The 21,383-nt window shown below is 41.5% G+C and overlaps 1 protein-coding gene across 1 annotated transcript in view; it reads right to left on the bottom strand.

Moving 5' to 3' along the window:
• The window catches only part of LOC108679436 (protein piccolo), a 57,641-nt gene that overhangs the window by 6,729 nt on the left and 29,529 nt on the right, over positions 1 to 21,383 (bottom strand). Inside the window, exons 3-7 of the mRNA XM_018168057.2 lie at positions 7,416 to 7,602; positions 3,731 to 7,091; positions 1,376 to 3,279; positions 784 to 984; positions 373 to 617 (exon numbers count right to left, since the gene is read on the bottom strand). Of these exons, the coding sequence (XP_018023546.1) occupies positions 373 to 617; positions 784 to 984; positions 1,376 to 3,279; positions 3,731 to 7,091; positions 7,416 to 7,490 (5,786 nt within the window). The 5' untranslated portion in view covers positions 7,491 to 7,602. The remainder of the gene's footprint in view (positions 1 to 372; positions 618 to 783; positions 985 to 1,375; positions 3,280 to 3,730; positions 7,092 to 7,415; positions 7,603 to 21,383) is intronic.

Here is a 21,383-nt window from a genome sequence, read left to right as displayed (position 1 = left end):
GTATAGTGTGTGCCTTGCAGGAGCACACCTCACAGACGTTGGCGACATTAAACACATATTATAATCACCGACCAAAAAAATATATATATATAGACGCAAATATCCCTGCTCTGCAAAACCTAACTTTATTACACCTTCTCCCATTCGCTGTAATGTAAATCAATAAAATACATCCTGTTCACGGTGTGAGTATTCTTTAAATAATGTTCCGATGGACATCTGAAATGAATTCGAATCCAAAATCATTTACGTGTCGTCAAATGACATCATTAAATGGATGAAATAGGTAATCACACCGGCGGTCGAAGAAATAGTATTTGCAGAGAAGCATCAACACCAAATTAACTTTTTGATGATACTGTAATCTGGTACCTGTTAGTGACTCTTGCTTCAACGGCGTCTTCACAGTCGGCACAGAGCGGCACGTCTGGGTCTTTCATGCCCCCAACACTCGACGTGGAAATGAGCAGTCCAGCGCTGCCACCCACTTGCGGGTGCTTGGCAAGGGTGGTGACTCTTGTAAGAGGTCGGTGTGTGTTGAGAAGTTTGCTGCTCTTTGAGGTCTCCGATCCAACTCCTGAGTCCGTCCGCTCAACTTCAGCTGATAACACGCGCTCCTGCAGGGCGCGTGGCATGAATTATATACTTTCTTGCTTGATATGCTTCGCTATTGTCATCATTGTATATTTACTAGTGCTGCAATTTACTTACTACACGACACAATTTTTCACGCATTATACCACATTTTCTCTATTCTCAGTAGTGCTGACACGTCATACCCACCTTATCTGTGCGCACGAGGCCGCTGCTTTCAGACGAGTCAGAATTAGAGCTGATGTTCGATGCCCTGATGGAGTGATGGCGATGGCCATGGAACATTTCGTCACTTTCCTCTTCCCCGTCCCGTTCCCGCGTCCCACCGCGGCTTCCTGGAACTCTTTCGTTCTCTGCGTCCATGTTGTCAGCCATGTCTTCTTGAGGACTCTATAAAATATACAACACGGCTACTACTAGGACAATTTTCTTCACAACCCATAATCTTTATTACACTAATTTACAAACCACTCATCTTATCATGAGGATATTTCATAATCTACATTGAATGGTAATGGCAAATATTATTTTCTGTACAAATGACACTCAAACGAAGTTCACAAAAAAAATGTCAGACTACACTAACTCAAAGACTGAACCAATCCACAATCGAAATTATTATTAAAAGACTAACCTACACACAAAGTCAGTGGGCACTGGCCAGTACGGCGTATAAATGTGGCCAACGAAAACTATCTTACCAACAGAATAAACTTAGGGAACGTAAAATTTTCAACGATTAACAAAGAGACAATTTACATAAATGTAAACCAAGAATCACCTCATCATCGTCCTCGTCAGCAGTACTAGACAGCCTCCCTTTGGCATCTTTAAGAATCTCCAGAATTTCCAGTTTTGTCGCTCCATCAAAGAGAGACTTGCCGAGTCCTGGTGGTAAGGTCATGGCCTGGCGAAGTGGCCGTGGTCTCGGCTGTCCATTTGGAAACACAGACTGTGAGCTCGTCAAGACGTTCGTGGAACCATTTGGTAGGTCTTTGGTGGATGATGAAGTAGGCGTAGTAGCTACTGAAAGGTTAGGAAACGAAGTATGTAAGGAAGATTTGGACATCCTTAACAGTTTGCCGTGCTTTTGAGAAGCTTGAGTTGGTGAAGAAGGGATAGATCCTAACTCTTCGTAGATGTGTTCATAAGGATCATCAGGACTCAGAGATCTAGGTCTATTCAACGGGTCAAACGAAGTTAGACTAGGATTTGGTTGGCGATTGGGCATAGTCCCCGTTGAAAGTGGAGTAGCCAACGTTGTTGGCTTCAAATCTAAAGTTAAAGCTGGCCTAGCAGGCTTGACTCGGCCGCGAATGGTTGCAGTTTTTGCTTCTTCGTCAGGGGGAGCAAAAATTGGAACAGGAGTCGGAAACAATGACTTACTGTTTGTTGAAGAACTGACATTACTTCTAGGGCTACTTTCTTGACTTGAAGAGTTACTGCTGCTATGAGCAGATTGAAAGGACCTGTTCATTATTGACGGCACTAAAGAAACTGTAGGAATGGCTAACACTTCCCCCTTAAAAGCATTACTGGGAAAACTGCTGGTCTCTCTATTGTAAGGACAGCGAGAAGAAGAAATGGCACTGTTTAGGTTTAATGAACTGCCAAGTAGAGGAGGTGGGGAAGTTGGTAGTGGGGGAGGTGGGGTAGTAGGCGGGGAGTAAGATGAAACTGATGAACCATAATCTGGGTTATTTTCTACCGACGATCTGTAATCAGTGTTATCGCTGTATTCCTTCTGCTGGTTCAGGAAAGGCTCAGTATTAGGAGGCATTCGGATAGGATGGTCAAGTCCTGAGCGCGTTAATTTATTATTAGGGATAGAAAAGTGAGATTGAGAAGGAGTTGGTGGTGATGGAGGTGGTTGAGTAGGAGGTGGTGGAGGGGGTTCCGTCGGTGGAGCAGGCGTTGGTTCAAAGGATTTAGAAGATTCCGTAGGTGGACCAGGAGGAGGAGGAGGAGGAGGGGGAACGGTGGGTCTCGGTGGACTGTAACTCCTCCGTTTCCCAACAGGAACGGCAGGAGCTTTCCTAGTGGGTCGTAATGGAATCGAGGAATCGTTCTCTGACGAACCACTTCTCCCTTGCTGATTCCCAAGAATCTTCTTTTTATTCTCCAGTAAGTTTCTGGAGGAATTCTGTTCGTTGCCATTTGAAAACTTATTTGAAACGTTTCCCTCATTTTTTACCGTACTTCTTTTATGTGAAAAATTCTGCGCAGCTTTAGATAAATTTGGAGTACTGCCGGATATCTGATGCTTGCGTAGTGGAGCAGAAGCGATTTCACCGTTTGCACTTCCCTCCTTTCTAGGCGACTCAGACTTGAGCGGAGGGGCGGCTGGAATGTTTCCGTTGATCCTACTTTTTAGTTCATTACTTTCTGTTGTTTGAGCGTCATTCAGTTTTTCCGATAATCTATCATCAAAAAGCAAATTTCCATTTCTAACTTCTGCATGTAACGCAGGACTGCTGACTGGAGAAATTAACATTTTCGCCCTGGGAGAGAAGGCTTTGTCTCCTTTTCGCTTGTTACGCTCATTGGAGTTTAAGGAATTTTTCGTAATCATACTTTCCGTAGATCGCTGATCATTAATATTTGAATTGGATCTACCTTCACTCGATCCAGCTCTCTCTGTGGAGATGCCGTTGGGGAGGGAAGGTTCGGAATGGGGTGGATCGCCTGGAATACGAACGGTAGGAGGAATTAAAGGAAGTGGTTAACTGATTTGCGTTTCAGTAAATCGATGACATCAGTAAAGGAAAGGAAGAACCGCTAAACCAACGAAAATGTAATCATTCTGCTCTCATTGGTGTAGTAATATGCACAATAATATTGCATGCAAATGAACGCTTAATTAGAATCACGATTTGAGTACTTAAGGGTACAATTATAAGCGTTGCAATTACTACGCTTAATGAAATGACAATCAAACCCACTTATGAACAAAACTCATCATTTTCAAGTTCTTACATCAACAGAAAAGAACGAACACAAATAATAACTAAGTACTACCAGTTGTTAAATGCCTCAAAGAATTCCTAACAGAAAACGCTAAATGTCAGCCAGCCCCACAGTTGCGAAATTTAGGATTCATGCCATACATAATTTACTGTTAAAGTAAAACACTCACCGCTAGTGGAGACAGGGGGCCACAAGGCCGACTTCAGAACAGTGTTGTGATCGAGTCTGATGGGCGACGGAAGTTTGGACGTCTTGCCTCCAAGCTTCCGGTCTTTGTATTGACGTGACAAAACTTGGCTGTCTTTACTGACGTTTTCCATCATTGCCTGCCAATTAGATCCATAGCGCGAGTTCATTGAATTTGGAGGATAGTTTTGGCTAGGAGAAAGCTTCTTTTTAAGCGATTCCGAATATTTCGGACCAGATTTCGATAGATAGTCCACTTTTGGTTCATCTCGACGAGAGTTGCTGAGACTGACGGGTTTATAGCCTCCAACGTACACAGAAGAGGTAGAAATATCGCTTTCTCCACTCAACAAATTCTCAGAGGATCTTGAGGCTGATAGTCTTGCAGCGTTTAAACTTAAGCTGAAAATATCTTTGGTTGACCCATAGCCGCTCCTAACCGACATATCGGCCACTGGAATGGCGCTGGGTGAAAGACGAGGCTTGTTATCACTTTTTTTCTGGTTATCAAGCCTTAAAGTTGAGTTATCCACATGCTGCTGGGCTTCGCCTTTTTTCCCACTCGTTTCTAGCTGATGAACAACTCGCGGAGAACTAGGACTACTACTTGTATTACCAAGCTCGATATTACATGACTTTGTATCGAAGGAAGTTTCTGGTAACCTGATCTCAGATTTCTTGTCTTCCTCAGACGCAGCAACTCGCGAGTACACATCAGAAAGTTCTTCGAACAAAGAAGTTGAAACTTCAGAGTTGCTCTCTCGAGCGTTGTTTTTATTACGCTTATTAGTCCTTGGAGATGATATTTTTCTTCTTCTTCCTTGGGATGTAGTTTCAACTAAAGTCACGTTGTCCGATCCGCTGAACTGAACAGACTTTTTCTTACCCCCCTGTACATATTGCACCTTCACTTCTGGTTGCATCACAACGCCCAAGTCAGAATCTGTTTCAGAACTCGTGTCAAGTAAGTTAGGCCTTTTCAGAATGGATTTAACATGAAGCAATTCAGACAACGAAGGCATGAAACCAGCATTTTCATCTGGTGATGAAGATTGTAAGTCAGTGGATTTCGAGGCGTTATTTTCTTCACAGCCATTAATGGTAATGACTGGAAAATTTTTCATCGCTTTTTCATTTTCTTCCTCATCAGATTCAAGATTGATCAAAAGTTTCTCTGATTCTGAAGTCTCGTGATTACCGTTCTCATCTTCTTCATAAATGGTGCCAGGTGTTGTAAGTAAAACGTTTCTCCGAACATACAAAGCTTCCCGAGAAACATCGTTTTCGAGAGATACTGAAACCCCCCGACCGAAAAAGTCTTTGGAGTTTGCCAAATTTTGCTTACTTTCGTCATTGTCATCACTGTCATCACTTTCGTTTTCATTGGCGATCTTGTCGCTGTCGGTATCTTTGTAGCCAGGGTCTTGAGAGCTGAGGGTAGGTTCAGGTTCATTACCAAACATAGGGCTATCGTTTTCTTTTTGACTTGACGGGTCAATTTGGGCCTTCGACAAATTGTCTCTGAATTGCAAAGTTGATTCATCGTCCTCCTCATCAGACGACTCGACAAATTTATCAGAAGGAGGCCCTCCTGTTGTGAGAACTAACTTCTGACCTGATATTCTAACGGAATTTCCCTTTCCCAACAAGGGGTTCCTCGTCAAAGTTCGCTTACGGTGTGCGCTAGCTATGCGACGTTTCTCTGTGCTTCCGATCCCGTTTGTGATAATTGGATTAGAACCTGATTCTTGTGGATCAAAGTTGTGAGTTCTATCTGAGGCCTGTTGTTTGGTTGCGTTTAAGTAGTCAGAATCATTGCGTTTCGTAGCAGCTTGTCCGTTCTTCTCGGCAGAGTCATGAAAACCATTTGACGGACCATTGATACTCACTTGAATTTTCTGGTCTCCGTTCTTCCGTTCTCCGGAAGGTGGCAGTGGACTTATTTCTCGGCTATTGAAAGTGAATGGATTACGAGGGCTAGATTTAGTAGATATTGTAATCACATTCGAGGATTCATCCGTTTCCTCTCCAATACTGATGATGCTTACCCTTCTTCCCCTTGAGCGGGAAGCTTGAAAACGCTTAAAAGCAGCAGATTTATTGCCGAACGAGCGCTCTGGAGATGAGCTACTAATATCGCTGCTAGGGTCATTAATTGCGTTGTCACTGAGATCGTCTGTGTCTGAACTGAAGGCATTCTCGCCGGTGAGTCCTAATAATTTGTATGCAGAAGGAGCAGCGTTGTTAGAAATGATGCTTTTGCGCTGGTTTGTGACGACCTTGACTGCATCATTTTGATTTCTGGGAGTAAGATAATCAGGAAGCTCCCGCGTCAGCGTTACGGTGCTGTCACTACTACGCGCACTCCTGATGGTTTCGGGGGTGGGAGGAGATGACTCGTCGTCTGATGATGACGAACGTGGGAAAGAAGGAGGCACTGTCGGGGCATTGAGGGTAGGCGGAGATGGGGCTGAAGTAGGAGAAGTGATGGTGGGAACTGCGTAAGGAGATCGTCCCCAATCTCCCCAAGAAGCTGGTCGGGCTGGCATGTTGGGCACTGTCGAGGAAACGAGAGACGCTGGTCTCTGTGGCTGAGGCTGCAAGGGCGCCGCCAGGAGCGCAGCGGAAAGAGCTGGTCTGTACGACGGATGGGACGTCAAAGTGTGTCTGATGTTGATGGTTTTCTGACCGCATGTTTTGCATTTCTTCTTCTTTTTGGCTCTCGTAGTCCCGGTGTCCGTGGTAGGACAAACGCAAACTCCAGGTGGAACTGCAATTAAATATTGTTGAGGTTGAACGTCCCACGACAGTCGACCTCCATCTTGTGCTGGATGCAGGTACGTTTGTGGCAGTAGCTGCGATGGTTGAGTGAATGAAGGGATGCCAGGTCTAAGATTTGGTCGTCTGGTTGCCACTGATCCAAACCAATCAGTGTAGCGTATGGTGTTGTCGCCTTTATTTGAGTTGAGTGCTTCTGGTTTAGCCGAAACTGTTCCGTTTGCAACACTGTTTATATTTCCGTTAGCAGGAGTCAAAACCGGCTGCGAATATACGCCAGACGGACCATATTTATTATAGTAATCCCTACCGAAATTAACTTGTTGCATCTGCTGGTAGTGCTGTTGCAGTTTCTGTAAATGTTGCTGTTGTTGCTGGAGTTGTTGAAGCTGTTGTTGTTGTTGCTGTAGTTGCTGCTGTTGTTGCAGCAGTATAGCACTAGAGGCAGGGTACTGTGATGAAGCAGGCGACACTGAGCCTCCTCCATCTTTCTTGTTCTTTCCTCCGAGCTTCAACAAATCGCCCCAAGAACGTTTGACTTTTGCTGCATTTGTTGTGCCATAATCCTGCGAATGATACAGAAGTTCAACTGCAAGCAAAGTTATAAATTGTTGCTTTGATGCAATAATCCGCAGTCATGAGACAAACTTCTAAACCAGTATAAAGCTGCGACTTGTAGTTGAAAACATAATTCAAAGCATTTGTAAACCTAAACATGTATATACAGGGCAGTAATTAAATTGCAGTTTATTTCTATTTTCAGCGATACCATAAAATAAAATAAAAAAAAAAAACGAAAATTTAACGTACAATTTTTCCAAGCCGTGAATAGATTGAATAAATTTCAAATTTGAATTTATCTAGTTATTCCTTACTGTGGATACTCTTACTCTGAAATGCGAGTGAGTCGGCGAACTCAAACCTCCATACGCATCGTATGTTTCATATCGCGCTGCTGTGGTCATGATCACTACGAACTACACGGCAGTTCCCAGTGAAGGTGCGAAGGTTGTGGAGGTGAGGTTGTCAGCAGCTCATGTGAGAATTGGTCGAAATTTGCTCTGGCAAATGCCGTACCTGAAAACAAAAATAATGTGTCAGTAGAGGTTTTGCGTGAATGCAACTCGTTTCTTATTACCAAAAAGATTGTTAGGTACAAATGTAAAACGTGGTTGCATATGAGAAAAAGCATGAAACATTAAGAGGACCAACATTTTAAACACAATTTATTCTTCATCAGGGCCCGACAAACTGAATCGATGAAAAACAGTGCAAAAAATCCGTTAACAGCTTATCCAGGGGAATCTCAAAACAAAGACGCGATCGTTCTAACCGTCGAACAGTTCAAAAACATTCAACGTACTCGTACAATGGTCAAAGTCGATTCTTTGCATAAATTAAGCTAGTGATTAGGCATAATTTTCAAAATATATTATTAAAAGCATCTACGCCTAAAAAATATCACTTGAAGGAAAAAACGAAACACGCGAGAGCCACGACACCATAGAAGCAAGCTCAACTATAACCCAAAAATTTGGGTCGTGCTTCCCTTCAAGCTGGAGACGTACGAACTATACACTATAAAATTATTGTATAATTGACGCAAGCTCTCCATTGACGCAAATTAAGAGTTTAGCCTAAAACAAGCCTGAAATTTTATGATGAAATCTAAAAACGCTCAAAAATGATTATTAAATTAATCATTTTTCCAGATCGATTAAACAATATTAATCGATCGCTGAAATTGGCAACGAAATTGAGCGCAAATGCTAGGCGATGTCACGTTAACGGCGGTGCAAGTTGTTAACAATGGAGACACCAGGACTGCAGCTACAGCAGGGCGGAGAAGTTGCCCAAGTCGGGAAACTGAGAGCTGCTCTAAAATGCCAAGAAGCGAGACCCAGAGACTCAAGGTGAGCGAGATCACGAGACCGCGGGAGAGACTGCAGCACGTGAACAAGGGAGCAGCTTCAGCCCCACAGAACAATGCGAGACCGAGGGAGAGACCGCAGTGGTAGACTGAGGGAGAGACCGCAGTGGTAGACTGAGGGAGAGACTGCAGTGGTAGACGAGGGTGAGACCGCAGTGGTAGACTGAGGGAGAGACTGCAGTGGTAGACGAGGGTGAGACCGCAGTGGTAGACGAGGGAGAGACCGCAGTGGTAGGCTGAGGGAGAGACCGCAGTGGTAATCGAGGGAGAGACCGCAGTGGTAATCGAGGGAGAGACCGCAGTGGTAGACTGAGGGAGAGACCGCAGTGGTAGACTGAGGGAGAGACCGCAGTGGTAGACGAGGGAGAGACAGCAGTGGTAGACGAGGGAGAGACAGCGGTGGTAGACTGAGGGAGAGACCGCAGTGGTAGACGAGAGAGAGACCGTAGTGGTAGACGAGGGAGAGACAGCAGTGGTAGACGAGGGAGAGACAGCAGTGGTAGACGAGAGAGAGACCGTAGTGGTAGACGAGGGAGAGACAGCAGTGGTAGACTGAGGGAAACAGCAGTGGTAGGCTGAGGGAGAGACAGCAGTGGTAGGTTAAGGGAGAGACCGCAGTGGTAGACGAAGGAGAGACAGCAGTGGTAGACTGAGGGAGATCGAGACAGCAGTGGTAGATGAGGGAGAGACAGCCGTGGTAGACTGAGGGGTAGGCTGCATTAAAAAAAAAAAACGATGGAAAAGTTGTAGCACCACACAACAGTACGATTCTGAAGACAAAAATGCAGTCCAAAAACATGAGAGAATTTGCAGTTCGAAATTAAACATGAGACTCCACTATACATATGACCCATAGGAGAGAGTTGCAACACGAACTGCGACAAGAGAATGAAGACGAGATGCCTGCAAATAGAGCATGCCAAGATGATGATTTCGAGACAACAAAACGCCCACTGAATTAACACGAAATGCTCAGTCATTACAGCAGAGGCTTCCTAAAATATAGGGCGTTTCCCACCAGTGAGGTGCAGCTTGAGTTTCCATGCTTGCTCACTAAGTTATTGTCTGGATACGGTGTAAAAATAATGATTGCCGTCCAATGGCAGAGGGGCAATAGTTCAAGCTGGATGATGCTTCACTTTGTCATGACAATTGAAGTAATTATATTTCAATCCATCTGCAGAACCTTTTAATCAGGGAGTTTACAACAGACTCACAACGATGGAGAATATGACCGTTGTTTTGCAGATTACAAAGGAAACCCCGTTCTCCTTTGCATTTTGACCTTCACATTGCTAGAATTCTAGCTAAGAAGGCGCAATTTTTATTTCCACTCTTCCAACTTTATCATCTTTACGTTATGGTTTTTAACTTTTATCAGAAACTTCTAGAATTGCGTCAAATCAAAACGTTCAATTTTGATTTGTCGTTATTTTTTGGGGAAGCCCTCAGAAACAGGTACTACATTTTAAAATGAACTACAGACGATTTTTTTAAAGCAAATCCTTTACTATAAAGAAAAATTCCCTGTCTGTGTATAAGCTGAAGTAGCTGTTTTGAAATTACGTAAATTCTGTCATAGTAGAAGTTTGTATTTTTCACACAATTTGAGAAACCTTGAAAGTTTCCGTTTAAACTACTGCTTCTGGATGTGTGGGAACTTCCCTATACCATTCAAATCGTATTTACTGAGCATGAACAGTTATGAATCCATAAAATACAAGGCCACACAAATTAGATTTGAACAACTTTTGCTGGAACTGATATTTAATACAAGGTGTTGAGTGTATGGACGCGTCAAAACCCTGAAGCAACTTGGGTTAGCGACAGATGGGCAACTTTAAATGAAAGTGCAGGAATTTAACGTCCGATGGTTGCCATCTAGATCTTATTTACCGGTATTTTTGAAGGCCAAAGCGACCTCCCGAGGTCTGGTTCTCTATCGGAATGAAATTTGTGTAACTTTATATATGCCTGTCATTTTTCCGTAAATGGATATACATGGATACTTGCATGCAGGCATGGCAGATGTTTTAATTTCGATATTGGGAAGTTTCCTTCATGTATTGCTAATTAGAAACTTTTAAAAAATCAAATCTCAACAGCCAAAGCATAGCAAAACATGGTCTCAAGATAACACAATGAACGCAAGTTAACACAGTGAAATAAGAACGCTTGACAAGAACCATAAAACGACCATAGCTAGTAACATTTAAACAGGTCCCGATGCGATAAAAAAAATAAAGTATATTTATACACAACTCAACCACAACGATGCACTCAGAGATATTAGTGGCACATTGTCCAAATTGCGATGCATTTGTGCCACGGTGTGGATAATTCTGACCTAATTTATCCTGGCTTAAGGGCGTCTCAGTGCTATGTGCAGAAAGTGCGTCATTATTCGGACAATATGAGCCATTAATGTCTGTGAGTGCTGCATCAAAGTATTAGAATGAAGCCATGAAGCACATGAGTGTCGCAATCAAATATAGCGCGATTCAAAGGCACAAGGCAGCACGCGTGAAGTGCTCCAGGGCCTATACTTTCAAAAAAAGTTAAGAGATCGTAAGTTCATCAGCCAATCATTGACGGCCTTTCAAGCAAAATCCACCAATCACAGACAAGAAAATAGAGCGTAAGTACTTACGTTCATTGACGGCCTTTCAAGCAAAATCCACCAATCACAGACAAGAAAATAGAGCGTAAGTACTTACGTTCACTTAGCGAGTTTTGAAAGTATGGCCCCAGAACAACAAAGAAGTCATCAGCCCGCACGTTGTGAGTGTTTGTTCTGTGCTGACAATGGCATGACTGCATGGGGGGGATGTGGTACGAGGGGGCGCTGGAGGGATGCGAGGGGTGACTCAAGAGGCGCGAATGGGTAGACAAAGAGGCCAGCGAATAAAATATGAAGGTTGGCTCAAGTGATAAAAACAAAGGCAACTTAGCAGTGACAGAAGAGTACATCGAAATGTGAATGACGAGCAGCGAAAAGATAGAAGTGCCGTTTAAAGACACAGAAAAGTTGATACAGAAATCATAAGGAATCGTAATTTTGTCGAAAAATTATCAATTGCAGTCTGGTTTAGCTGCTTAGCAGTCAGGGCCAAGGTGCTGCGTTGGTCTTCACCAACACAGCACATGAGGGTAAACGAACATTGCTCGTAAATAATGCATAGTCTCCAGGAGAGAAACTTAAATTAAGGAACTCACTAATTTCATAATTAACGGCATACAGTAAGACTTCACTGCTGACCGAGGATATTTCGACACTTCAAGTTGAAACAAACAAAAAATATAACTCAGTACTCACTGCAATAAGTGACAGAAAGCGCATTTTCTCGTTGACGAAAACGTGAAGTCATGGACAGACGGACGGACAGACAGACGGACATGACGATCAAAATAACGCCTTTTTTCCATAAACGAGAAAATGCGCTAAAAATAACCAACAAATATTATGTTAACTAATTATATCAACACTTTAAAGTAATTGTTGTATGCCCAAGTAAGGCCCTATGTAAGACACGTTCATTGACACCGCGTGGCTATGACTAACGAACATCCAAGATGCTGGGAACCTGTTCTCTCACATTTAATTTTCGTCGCGTACAAACGGAGCTCGCCCACGTTGCAAGCTCCCACATTTGCCTGTCGTAAGACCGCAGCCGTAAAAGTTTCGACTCTTTCTTTGTCGGGTTGGGTTATCGGGCATGCCTATACAAGGACTATGTTAATTATATCCTCTAGCGTAATGAACGAAAGCGATATTGTCTGATAACGCACATAGAGCATAATGTATTTTGCACAATCATTGCTGTGGCGTACACTCTCGGGAGCATCGGGCGCAGAATGGCAACAGAAGTCCAGCGCTAGAGCTGCTCGTTCTTGGGACGTGCTTGTGAGGTCAGCAAACGGCTGCGATTGCATGGAATCCGCGATTCGTGACGAATCAAGAAAAACTTTGATGCGCTCGTCCTAAATGCAGGAATATAATTTTATTCACATAGCTGATAGATGGATTATTCGCATTTTAAAGCCATCTCTAGCGGTTGTTCGTATGTACAATTGATCAGATTGTTAGTTCCAGAATATTACTCAGGAATGAAACGCTCATTTGCGTGGTTTGTTATAATTGTGCTGCAGTGCATAAATGGATGCGACTGATGGATGAAATTTTACGAATTCCATCTACAAATCCAAATTTACTTCCCGGTCCACTCACGAAATTCATCACCAAATTTACAACTTAACAAGAAGCACTATCCCAATTATAAAGGAATATTTATAGAATTTTAAACGCCTCATATGGGCGAGAACAAACACACTAACACACTAATAATAATGTTCACCACAATGTATGAAGTGACTGCTACAGTGACACAAAGAGCAATTATTGAAGAGATTTCATAAGCCACACACACACCAAGATGCCAGTCACGAAGTAAGGAACGAAGATGCGCTGACTCAGCACTTCTGGAGGCACGTACGCTGCACTGCGTATCCAGGCTACAGCTAATAACCTACGCTTCCGCACCTCTGCACGCCTGAGCATGAATTGTTCGCCACCCGAGCGCGGGGCAAGGTTTTTCTTCACTTTTACATCGACTGCATCCATTCAGGCTTAGTTTGGTTGACGTCAATAGCAATATATTGATATAAACTTATTTCATCAGTATTCTGGATTATTCTCGGAAATTGTCTATTCAGCAATAAATTTTTCGATTTTACACATACATATTTACATATATAGATAATAGAAATACATGAGTGGAGATGCGCTATAAACACAGCGTGTCAACAAAAAATAAGCCGAGTATTGCTCATAATATCTTACCTGGAAGTCCCATCTAGCGCAGAAGGAAGTACAAACATCAAAAATTCAAGTTATATTCATTACTCATGCTTATTTAGTCAACAAAGTATAAAGTCTACGGTCTGCGGTGATATGCAGAGGTGAATAGGGAGAAGATCACTAAGCGACTCACGCATACCGCCTCACATTAATGTGAGTTCTTATTTCAAAAATTGTTTAATAAATACAACGATAAGTGATGGATAAATGCACGAGTCAAGTAACGATTCATTCTACTCCAGTCTTTCCAGCCCAGCTGACTTACAAACGACTTATTGCTCGACCCGCAAGACTCGTAGTTCCATGCAAATACTGCGATAAAAAGAAGCTAATCTTCCATCTTCAGAAGTTTATTAACAATTTCTCTTTTACGATCGAAAACTTGCAAGGAAAAGCAGACTATCGGCAACAACAGCCACTGACGACAGCAATAATTACATCGTTTGTATAAACCCCGGGTGTAACCGGCAGCCATTCATTCAAGCTCAGCCGAAAGCAGCCGAGGCACCTTTCGACCTAACGAAATTTCCCTTTCATTTTAGAGGGAACAAATTCATCCTTCCATTTGGCAACATCCGCAAGTGGTCGCTGATGCGCTAGACGTGGAGAAGTCACCACTAATGTAAAGAAATTACTCAGTTGAAAGTTTTAACTGCAGTAATAGTCTGGTTAAGAATTTTTATCTGTTCAGCGTTTAGTGGCTTGCGATGAATAAAATGTATAATTAACATGCGAGGCCGTAAGTGCCTCACAATAAACCTAGTATACGATTAATCACAATCGTTATTAGACAAATTATTTCAGAGAACATATCATTCCGACAATAGCTGCCACTTTTCGACTAACGTGTTCGTACTCAATAAATAATTGCCAAGCATTTAGTAACATAAGCAAGTCACGGTCATAAGTGACATGAATTGTTAAATCGACCACAAATTTATTAAACGGAGCGATATTGTAACGTCATCAAACATTAAAATGGTGGGCTTAATAAAGTTCAAGAACACGAGAAAACATTATTTTTTAACATTAATAATATCCTTTGTCCTATTATAACGAATTTGCTGGAGATATCGCGTGCGTCCCACAAGTATAGCTCTTATTCACACGTATGTACGTCGATCGCTCCACAGAGATGGAGGAACGCCTTTAAAAGGCCTGGTAATTACACTCACTGAGAAACCGCTACAGAGTCTATATGGTAATCACCATTATTTGCATGTTTCCGTATCATAAGGAAACCTGGATAGCTGGATTAAACATACATGCAGTTTATAAGAGGGCCTAGGCAAGTAGGTAAACCGATGATATTTGTAACTATATACACATACTTCGAAAAAAACGAGTTAACAACTGTTTTCGCGGCAGAGCAATAAACGACCAGTAAGGACCGAAGTGGTAATGAATAATGAATATATTGCCAAAGTAAGAGTATAGATTCTATAAACATTAAGGATTTTGATAAGGTCATGGCTTTTGTAACGATTTTTTTAATGCAAATGACACTTGTGCAAGATGTAAAAACACGTGACTCATAATCGATAGAACGATTCAATTTTACCGATCGGTCATCAATAGACTTCTAAAAGTACTGACTACATAAATACAGACATGATATCTTCTTACTAGAGATATTTTCTACATGGATCCGTTCTGTATTAATATTTTGTGCATCTCATTTATTTGGTACGGTACTGCAATCATGCCTGTACATTTGAATTGAATTACGATTGAATTTAAGCCACAAAAAACTAGGACTCTTGACAAATTTCTAATACTTAATTTAATAGCAAGTTCGTGATTATCAATTTTAGGCCATAAAATATCTTTTTCAAATGCTAAGTTGGAGCTATTCCCCTCGAGTTGGAGTAATTTTCTTGAAGAAGATCCGAGGGCTGAGATATAGCAGTTAAATTTGATGCCTCTTTTCCTCATCCAAACCTCAAGGTAAACCAGCAAACTTTCCACCGTCTAAACAACTAATCTTGGTATTCATAATTTCGCTAACAATCGCAGTAATTACATGGGCTTATCAATTATATAATTATCACTGTGAAGGCTACGAAGAGGAGCCGAAGCTGCTTAAGGTTACGCAGCACGTTTTTTTTTTGTACAGCAGTGAAACGGAGCTAAAAATATGGGCCAGATATAATCGAAAATAACTCACTATAATGCTAAACTAAAAACAAATATACTTGCAAACTTGGGAGTTCTGCCTGCTTCCCCCACATCGCAGCAAGGCAAAGGATCAATCAAGATCGAGATACTTCAAAAATCAGGGATTTTTTCGCGGGCCGGCGGAGGGGAATGGTAGCGTGAGTAGCGTGACCCTGTCAAGCATGACGCAACTTACGCTAAAGTCTTTGTTTTAGTAGACCATTGAACCCGTCGCACAGCAGCCCTCCCCCATTATGTTCTTCACGTTTCGTGGCTGCCATTTAAGAACATGAAAAAACCAAGCTTTGACCTCGGATGAAGCACCAAGATTACTTTTATTTTCATTTGAGCCTTCTATATTTTGAAGGTTCGCCCTGCAAGTTTTCAATTCAAGCAATCAATCCGAACTAAACCAGAATACGAAAGACAAGAATGTAGTCTATTTTTATTTTAGCTTCATAAACTAATAAAATTAAGAACAAATAGGGGAATCAATGACTGCAATAACGCTTATCGATCACAGAACATCAAACGCTCATTCGTTTTGATTCATTCCAGACAGGAACCCAGGTTAAGAACTAATTTCGCTATGATAGAACCTGTCGATAGCACTCATGGTTTTCGTAAAAGGCCACTAGCTTACGTCGTGCAGGTAAGCAGAACGAGCGTATTCTCAAATCAGTAAACGCGTATCATCTGCAAAGGCCCTCTAAATATAGATAATATCGTAGAACTAAAGTAACGGAAAGAGTCGAGTCTGATGTGAATGTGATCTTCAAAGTATGAAGATACATACCACGGTTCATTCATAATCTTATGCAATTAATTAAGCTTGATTGAGTATCAAAAGATTGAATTTCTGACCAATGCGAACAATATTGACTTCTTTATGATCTCCAGCTCTGGCAAGGATTTTTTTTTAATCTTAATAAAAGAAAAAGGTCGAATTCCTCTTAATAGATGAAATGGATGCGGACCGCGGGTGAGAAGAATTGCCTCGAACGTTTCGGTTATTTGAGAAAGTGCAACAAGTGTATTTTCCATTCATCTTCAGTATTCTTACGTTATTGAAGCTCAGATAGAGGCGATTGCAAGGGCTAATTGATAGAAGATTAACTTGGCCTCTTGACTTCGTGGGAAAGCCCTGCTCGTGTTCCCCGCACCTGTGCTCTTTGTTACGACATCCTAGAACTGACGCGAGCTCTGGCGTCGGAGACCGCAATATCAGGCGAGAACTGGGCGCCAGCCTCGCCACGTCAAGGCGGCAGTTCATTACCCCGTTGTCAATCAAGGGAAGAACCGTACACTGAAATCCAAAGAGCGTCTAAAAAATCCAGATAGAGTTACATAGTATAAACAATCCAGATAGAGACACATAGAATCTAAGCTACACAAAAAGAAAGTGATATCTTTTGACACAGCTATGGTCAAAGTTATATAGGAAAATGGGGGAAAACAAACTGTGCGCGAGTGTCAAAATATAAATAAAGCTGAACAGAACTTCAAACGACATCCAGTGAATATGATAGATAATTCCACATTCCCGAGTCTCCACACATCTCGACGATTTTGATACATCCTTACTTCAACAGACAGAACGGGTCTAAACGAGTCTGAAGTGAGTGTCGCACATCTTTTATATTTCCAGTATATACCATGCATAGTTATTCAGCGGATTTTCATAAGAAACGTGTAGAATAAGATGCATGGTCAAAAACTTAGACGACAGTTGCACTTCTTTTGAAGATCATGTATCCGCAAATCAGACATGAAGTCAGGACGTTCAGTTGTTGCCTTTAACATCGAATCCTCATTGATGATTTCACGATGGGACAATACTTTATGGAGCACGCGTTTATTACTGTACATTTTGGCTCATGAATTAACTAAAAGGAAAATTTAAGGACTTGCAGAAATTCTCGTATAATTTTAATTGATAATTGCCCCTACGGGTGAGGGCTGCACGCCAGGATTGTTTTCAGTCCACAGGAGCCTCACAGGAACCAAAAATTCACCAGAGAACGTTCGAGGTCACGTCACAAGGAGCTGGATTAATGACATCAGTTTACTCCTGTTGACAAATGAGCACAACTTTTCACTCGGTTCGAAGTTTCTGTTCATGCGAACAAAGATGCGCCATAAATAACAGAGAATCTTGGAGAAGCAGGAAGTAATTATGGCACGATTACGTCGAGTTGCGGCCGTTAAGGTTATCAGAAATGGCGTTATTACGAGTGCTTGAGGTCAGCTGATATCATTTCGAGATCAGCCAAGGACTCTCTAGTGTATTAAAAATAAGAGAAGGGAAAATTTTATTATATAGATTATTCAATTGAATGAGGCACGGAGAGATTATTTATAGCTACGAGTGTGATAGAATATTAATTTGAAAGAGTTGAAACATCAGGAGAGGAAAGACAAGTTATTTATAGGTTCCTGCTTTATTCGATTTAGCTATTAAATTAATTAAACGAAACATTTTTTACTCTCCGAGAAATGCTTATGGTAATTACAAATTCAAAATTTACGAGTCACGCCTCAGGTATAAGTAAAACTTGGAAACAACCAGCCGAAATTAATTAAGGGATCATTCCTTTTGGGAATCTTGAACAACGGAGTGGGTAGCAATAAATGGCCGACGACTTGTTACCAAAGGTGCATAATTGGCATTTTATAAAATACATAACATATAGGTATATATATATATATCTTAAAATTGAGGAAGACAATTTGCCTTAAAGGAAGTGCCATCCACAGCTGATAAACAGACGCCGGATGCGGACACGACACAGCCGCAAACGGAAGAGAAATTCGCGCGTCCGTTGCAGTGAGGAACATCAGGTGTTATGGGCTGCAAGAGGCTGCTGCTGCTTAGCCAAGGAGCTTTACTCACATTAGCTTCGCTAATGTGAGTAAAACTGGCTTAAAATACGTTTTTTCACAAGCGGGTTTAAATGATAGACAGGTAATGACAAATGGTCGTACAGCTCACGTTTTCTAAGAGGATCGTTTGAGAACGAAGACATAAGGGATCTCGGGCATAATTTCCTGTTGAAGAGGCGCCCGCAAGTATTCGGGGAAAGTACATGAAACAAACACATATGTAATACAGCCAAAAAATGTAATACAAATAAGATGAACTGAAGAACAAAGAACCGTCATCCATTATTTTGAGTCCACAGAATTCGTAGCCCCACGAAGAGCACCGCATGCACTTTGCATTGCATTTCACGAAACCAACTCAATAAATTTCAGAGCCGGACGAAGAATACCGAAGACAATGTATAAACCACAGGCATTTAATTCTACACCAAAAAGTGGCAATACTAAGAGCCGTGCGGCGGCCGATAAGTCACTGCACCCTCAGCCACAGGCATTTAATTCTAAACCAAAAAGTGGCAATACTAAGAGCCGTGCGGCGGCCGATAAGTCACTGCACCCTCAGCCACAGGCATTTAATTCTACACCAAAAAGTGGCAATACTAAGAGCCGTGCGGTGGCCGATAAGTCACTGCACCCTCAGCCACAGGCGCCTCTGCGCTCCATTTAATGCAGGGCGCGTCAGCGGTCGCGGTTTCATCAGCGGATTTTGGTTGGTTTTCGTGGCTTCAAGGCGCTCAGGCGAGGAGACCGTGAGATTAATCGCTTCTTCTCCTCACATTCAAGCACGAAAAAAACGAGGTGTTTTGCTCTAAGTTCTGAGTCAAAATTTCGCATCGCAGGCGCGTCTCGTTACAGTACGTAGAAGACAAGCATATAACATTAATTGTTACCTTTGCTAATAAAACTAATACAAATGCTTAGAAGCGATATTTAAGATCGAATAAGCGCGACGTAATTTTTGCCACACATTCTAAATTGGAGCAAAGTTAACCTTATGAATGAGGGGAATAAAAAGGAATACTTCATACATTTGTGAATACCTACTGGACTGTTCGTGATAAAGAAATCTTATAAATTAAATATAATCAAATGTCAGGATACGTGATATCAGTTTGATTAATTAAAAACATAGAACGTACGGCACAAAATATATTGCTTCATAATTTGGGTATTCGAGGACACGGAACTTCGAACATCAAGCACCTTGATTTGTGCAAAATAATTTAGCATACAAAATAAAACAAATAAAAAAACTTTTATAAACCACGTTTTCTTAACGGACAAAAAAAAACATTAACTTTTTCAGTGAGTTGTTCTAAATTTTATTCTCGACCTAAAATGAAGTCTAAAGTTTATTTTTTTTTCAAATCTTATGGTAAGAAAACCCAAAAAACGTGGGGCGGGCACTGTGAAGATCTATATATTATATAATTTGAGGAGCTACAGATTAAGTATTATGAATAGAACTTGGGTAATGGATGTGTCTTACAGCCCGCCCCACGTTTTTTTGCGTTTTCTCAGCATAAGATTTGAAAAAATAAATTTTAGACTTCATTTTAGGTCAAGAATAAAATTTAGGACAACTCCCTGAAAAAGTTAATGTTTCTTTTTTGTCCGTTCAGAAAACGTGGTTTTTACATTTTTTTTAATTTGTTTTACTTCATTGTTTTAGATTTGTAACCACCAGAAAAACGTGGTTTTTTAATTTTTTTTTTACTTTTGTTGATTTTCTACTTTTTTGCAATTCAAATCATTTTCTAGGGTTGGTAACTCTGGTTGTTCGACAAAAAAAAAAAAAAACTCGATTGCCAACCGTGAATTTTCTGATGGTCAAATCTTGAATTGTTCTGATGGTCAAATCTTGAATTGTTAGGCAGTATAAGCATGCACGTCAAATTTCAAGTTGCTAGGATCTTCAGAAGTGCTCTAAATTAAGGTTTGATTTTTTGATGACAGACAGACAGACGGACACGAAGCGAAGAGAAGAAAAACGTGGTAACTAACAGGATAAGCAGGGCAATTTTTGTACATCTTCCACGAAAAAATAAAGCAATTTCGAACAAATTGACACTGAATGAAGAATTTATGCTCTCATAACCACCTGATGCGTCGATCACTGAAGCATAATCAGCTGATTCGTGGATACTGAAGCAGGCCCATTTATTACATGGAAAATATCTATGAAGTCGGTCAGTACGTTCTCTGATTACAAAAGCATTGTAATTCCTCAAAAATGCCACTCCATATATGACCAGCGTTGGCACCATGCGCCCAAGAGCGGATGTTAGCGTTCCTCGTCTCCCTACCTGCAGTATGTTGACGAAATATTCCGCTGGAGACGCAACACGTGGTGTTTTGCTTTGGATTTAAGCCGGTACAAGTGTTCAAAGCCATGCGCACAAGATTGCCTAGACGAAGTATAGGCTTGCGAGTTTGCAGTGAAGAACGAAGCACGTTTCAATTGTCTATTATGAAACACTTTCGTTTGAGAATGCGTGAACACATTTGACGCTGCATTAAAATACATGGTTATAGTAGAATCGTGTACTTTGGATGAAATTCAATAATTTCAAGGTACCGCCCAACATCGAGTAACGAAATTTTTCTTTGTCCAAACAACATCAAATTGCGATGGCCAAAGTACCGGAACCAAAATCGAATTTCCATTTTAATATCACTTGGATATCTCTGTATATGGAATACATGCAGAAGAAATCCTCCAAAAATCAACATGAAAATCATTTTTCAAAGGCCCCATTCTTCCACGAATCAAGCAGGTCGTTACAATTGCTTACCATTGAACAAATGAGTTGCTGAGCAGGAGCTGAGTGTCGCGTAACGCAGCCCAGGGCTGCTCTGCTGATCAACAGAGGAAGCGGAGGCAATTATAAGAGCAATGAGACAAACAACAGGACGGATGCAGCTCTAATTTCTGTAAGGAACTTTTGGTTGATATCATAGGTATATGAGCTGCCAAACGATGAATTTAACTTTGCACAAACAATTCTCACTCCAAAGAAGACAGGCCAT

This window comes from Hyalella azteca, unplaced genomic scaffold, assembly GCF_000764305.2.
Source record: "Hyalella azteca isolate HAZT.00-mixed unplaced genomic scaffold, Hazt_2.0.2 contig5371, whole genome shotgun sequence".
Taxonomy (NCBI): domain Eukaryota; kingdom Metazoa; phylum Arthropoda; class Malacostraca; order Amphipoda; family Hyalellidae; genus Hyalella; species Hyalella azteca.
This window is presented reverse-complemented; position numbering and strand designations above follow the sequence as displayed.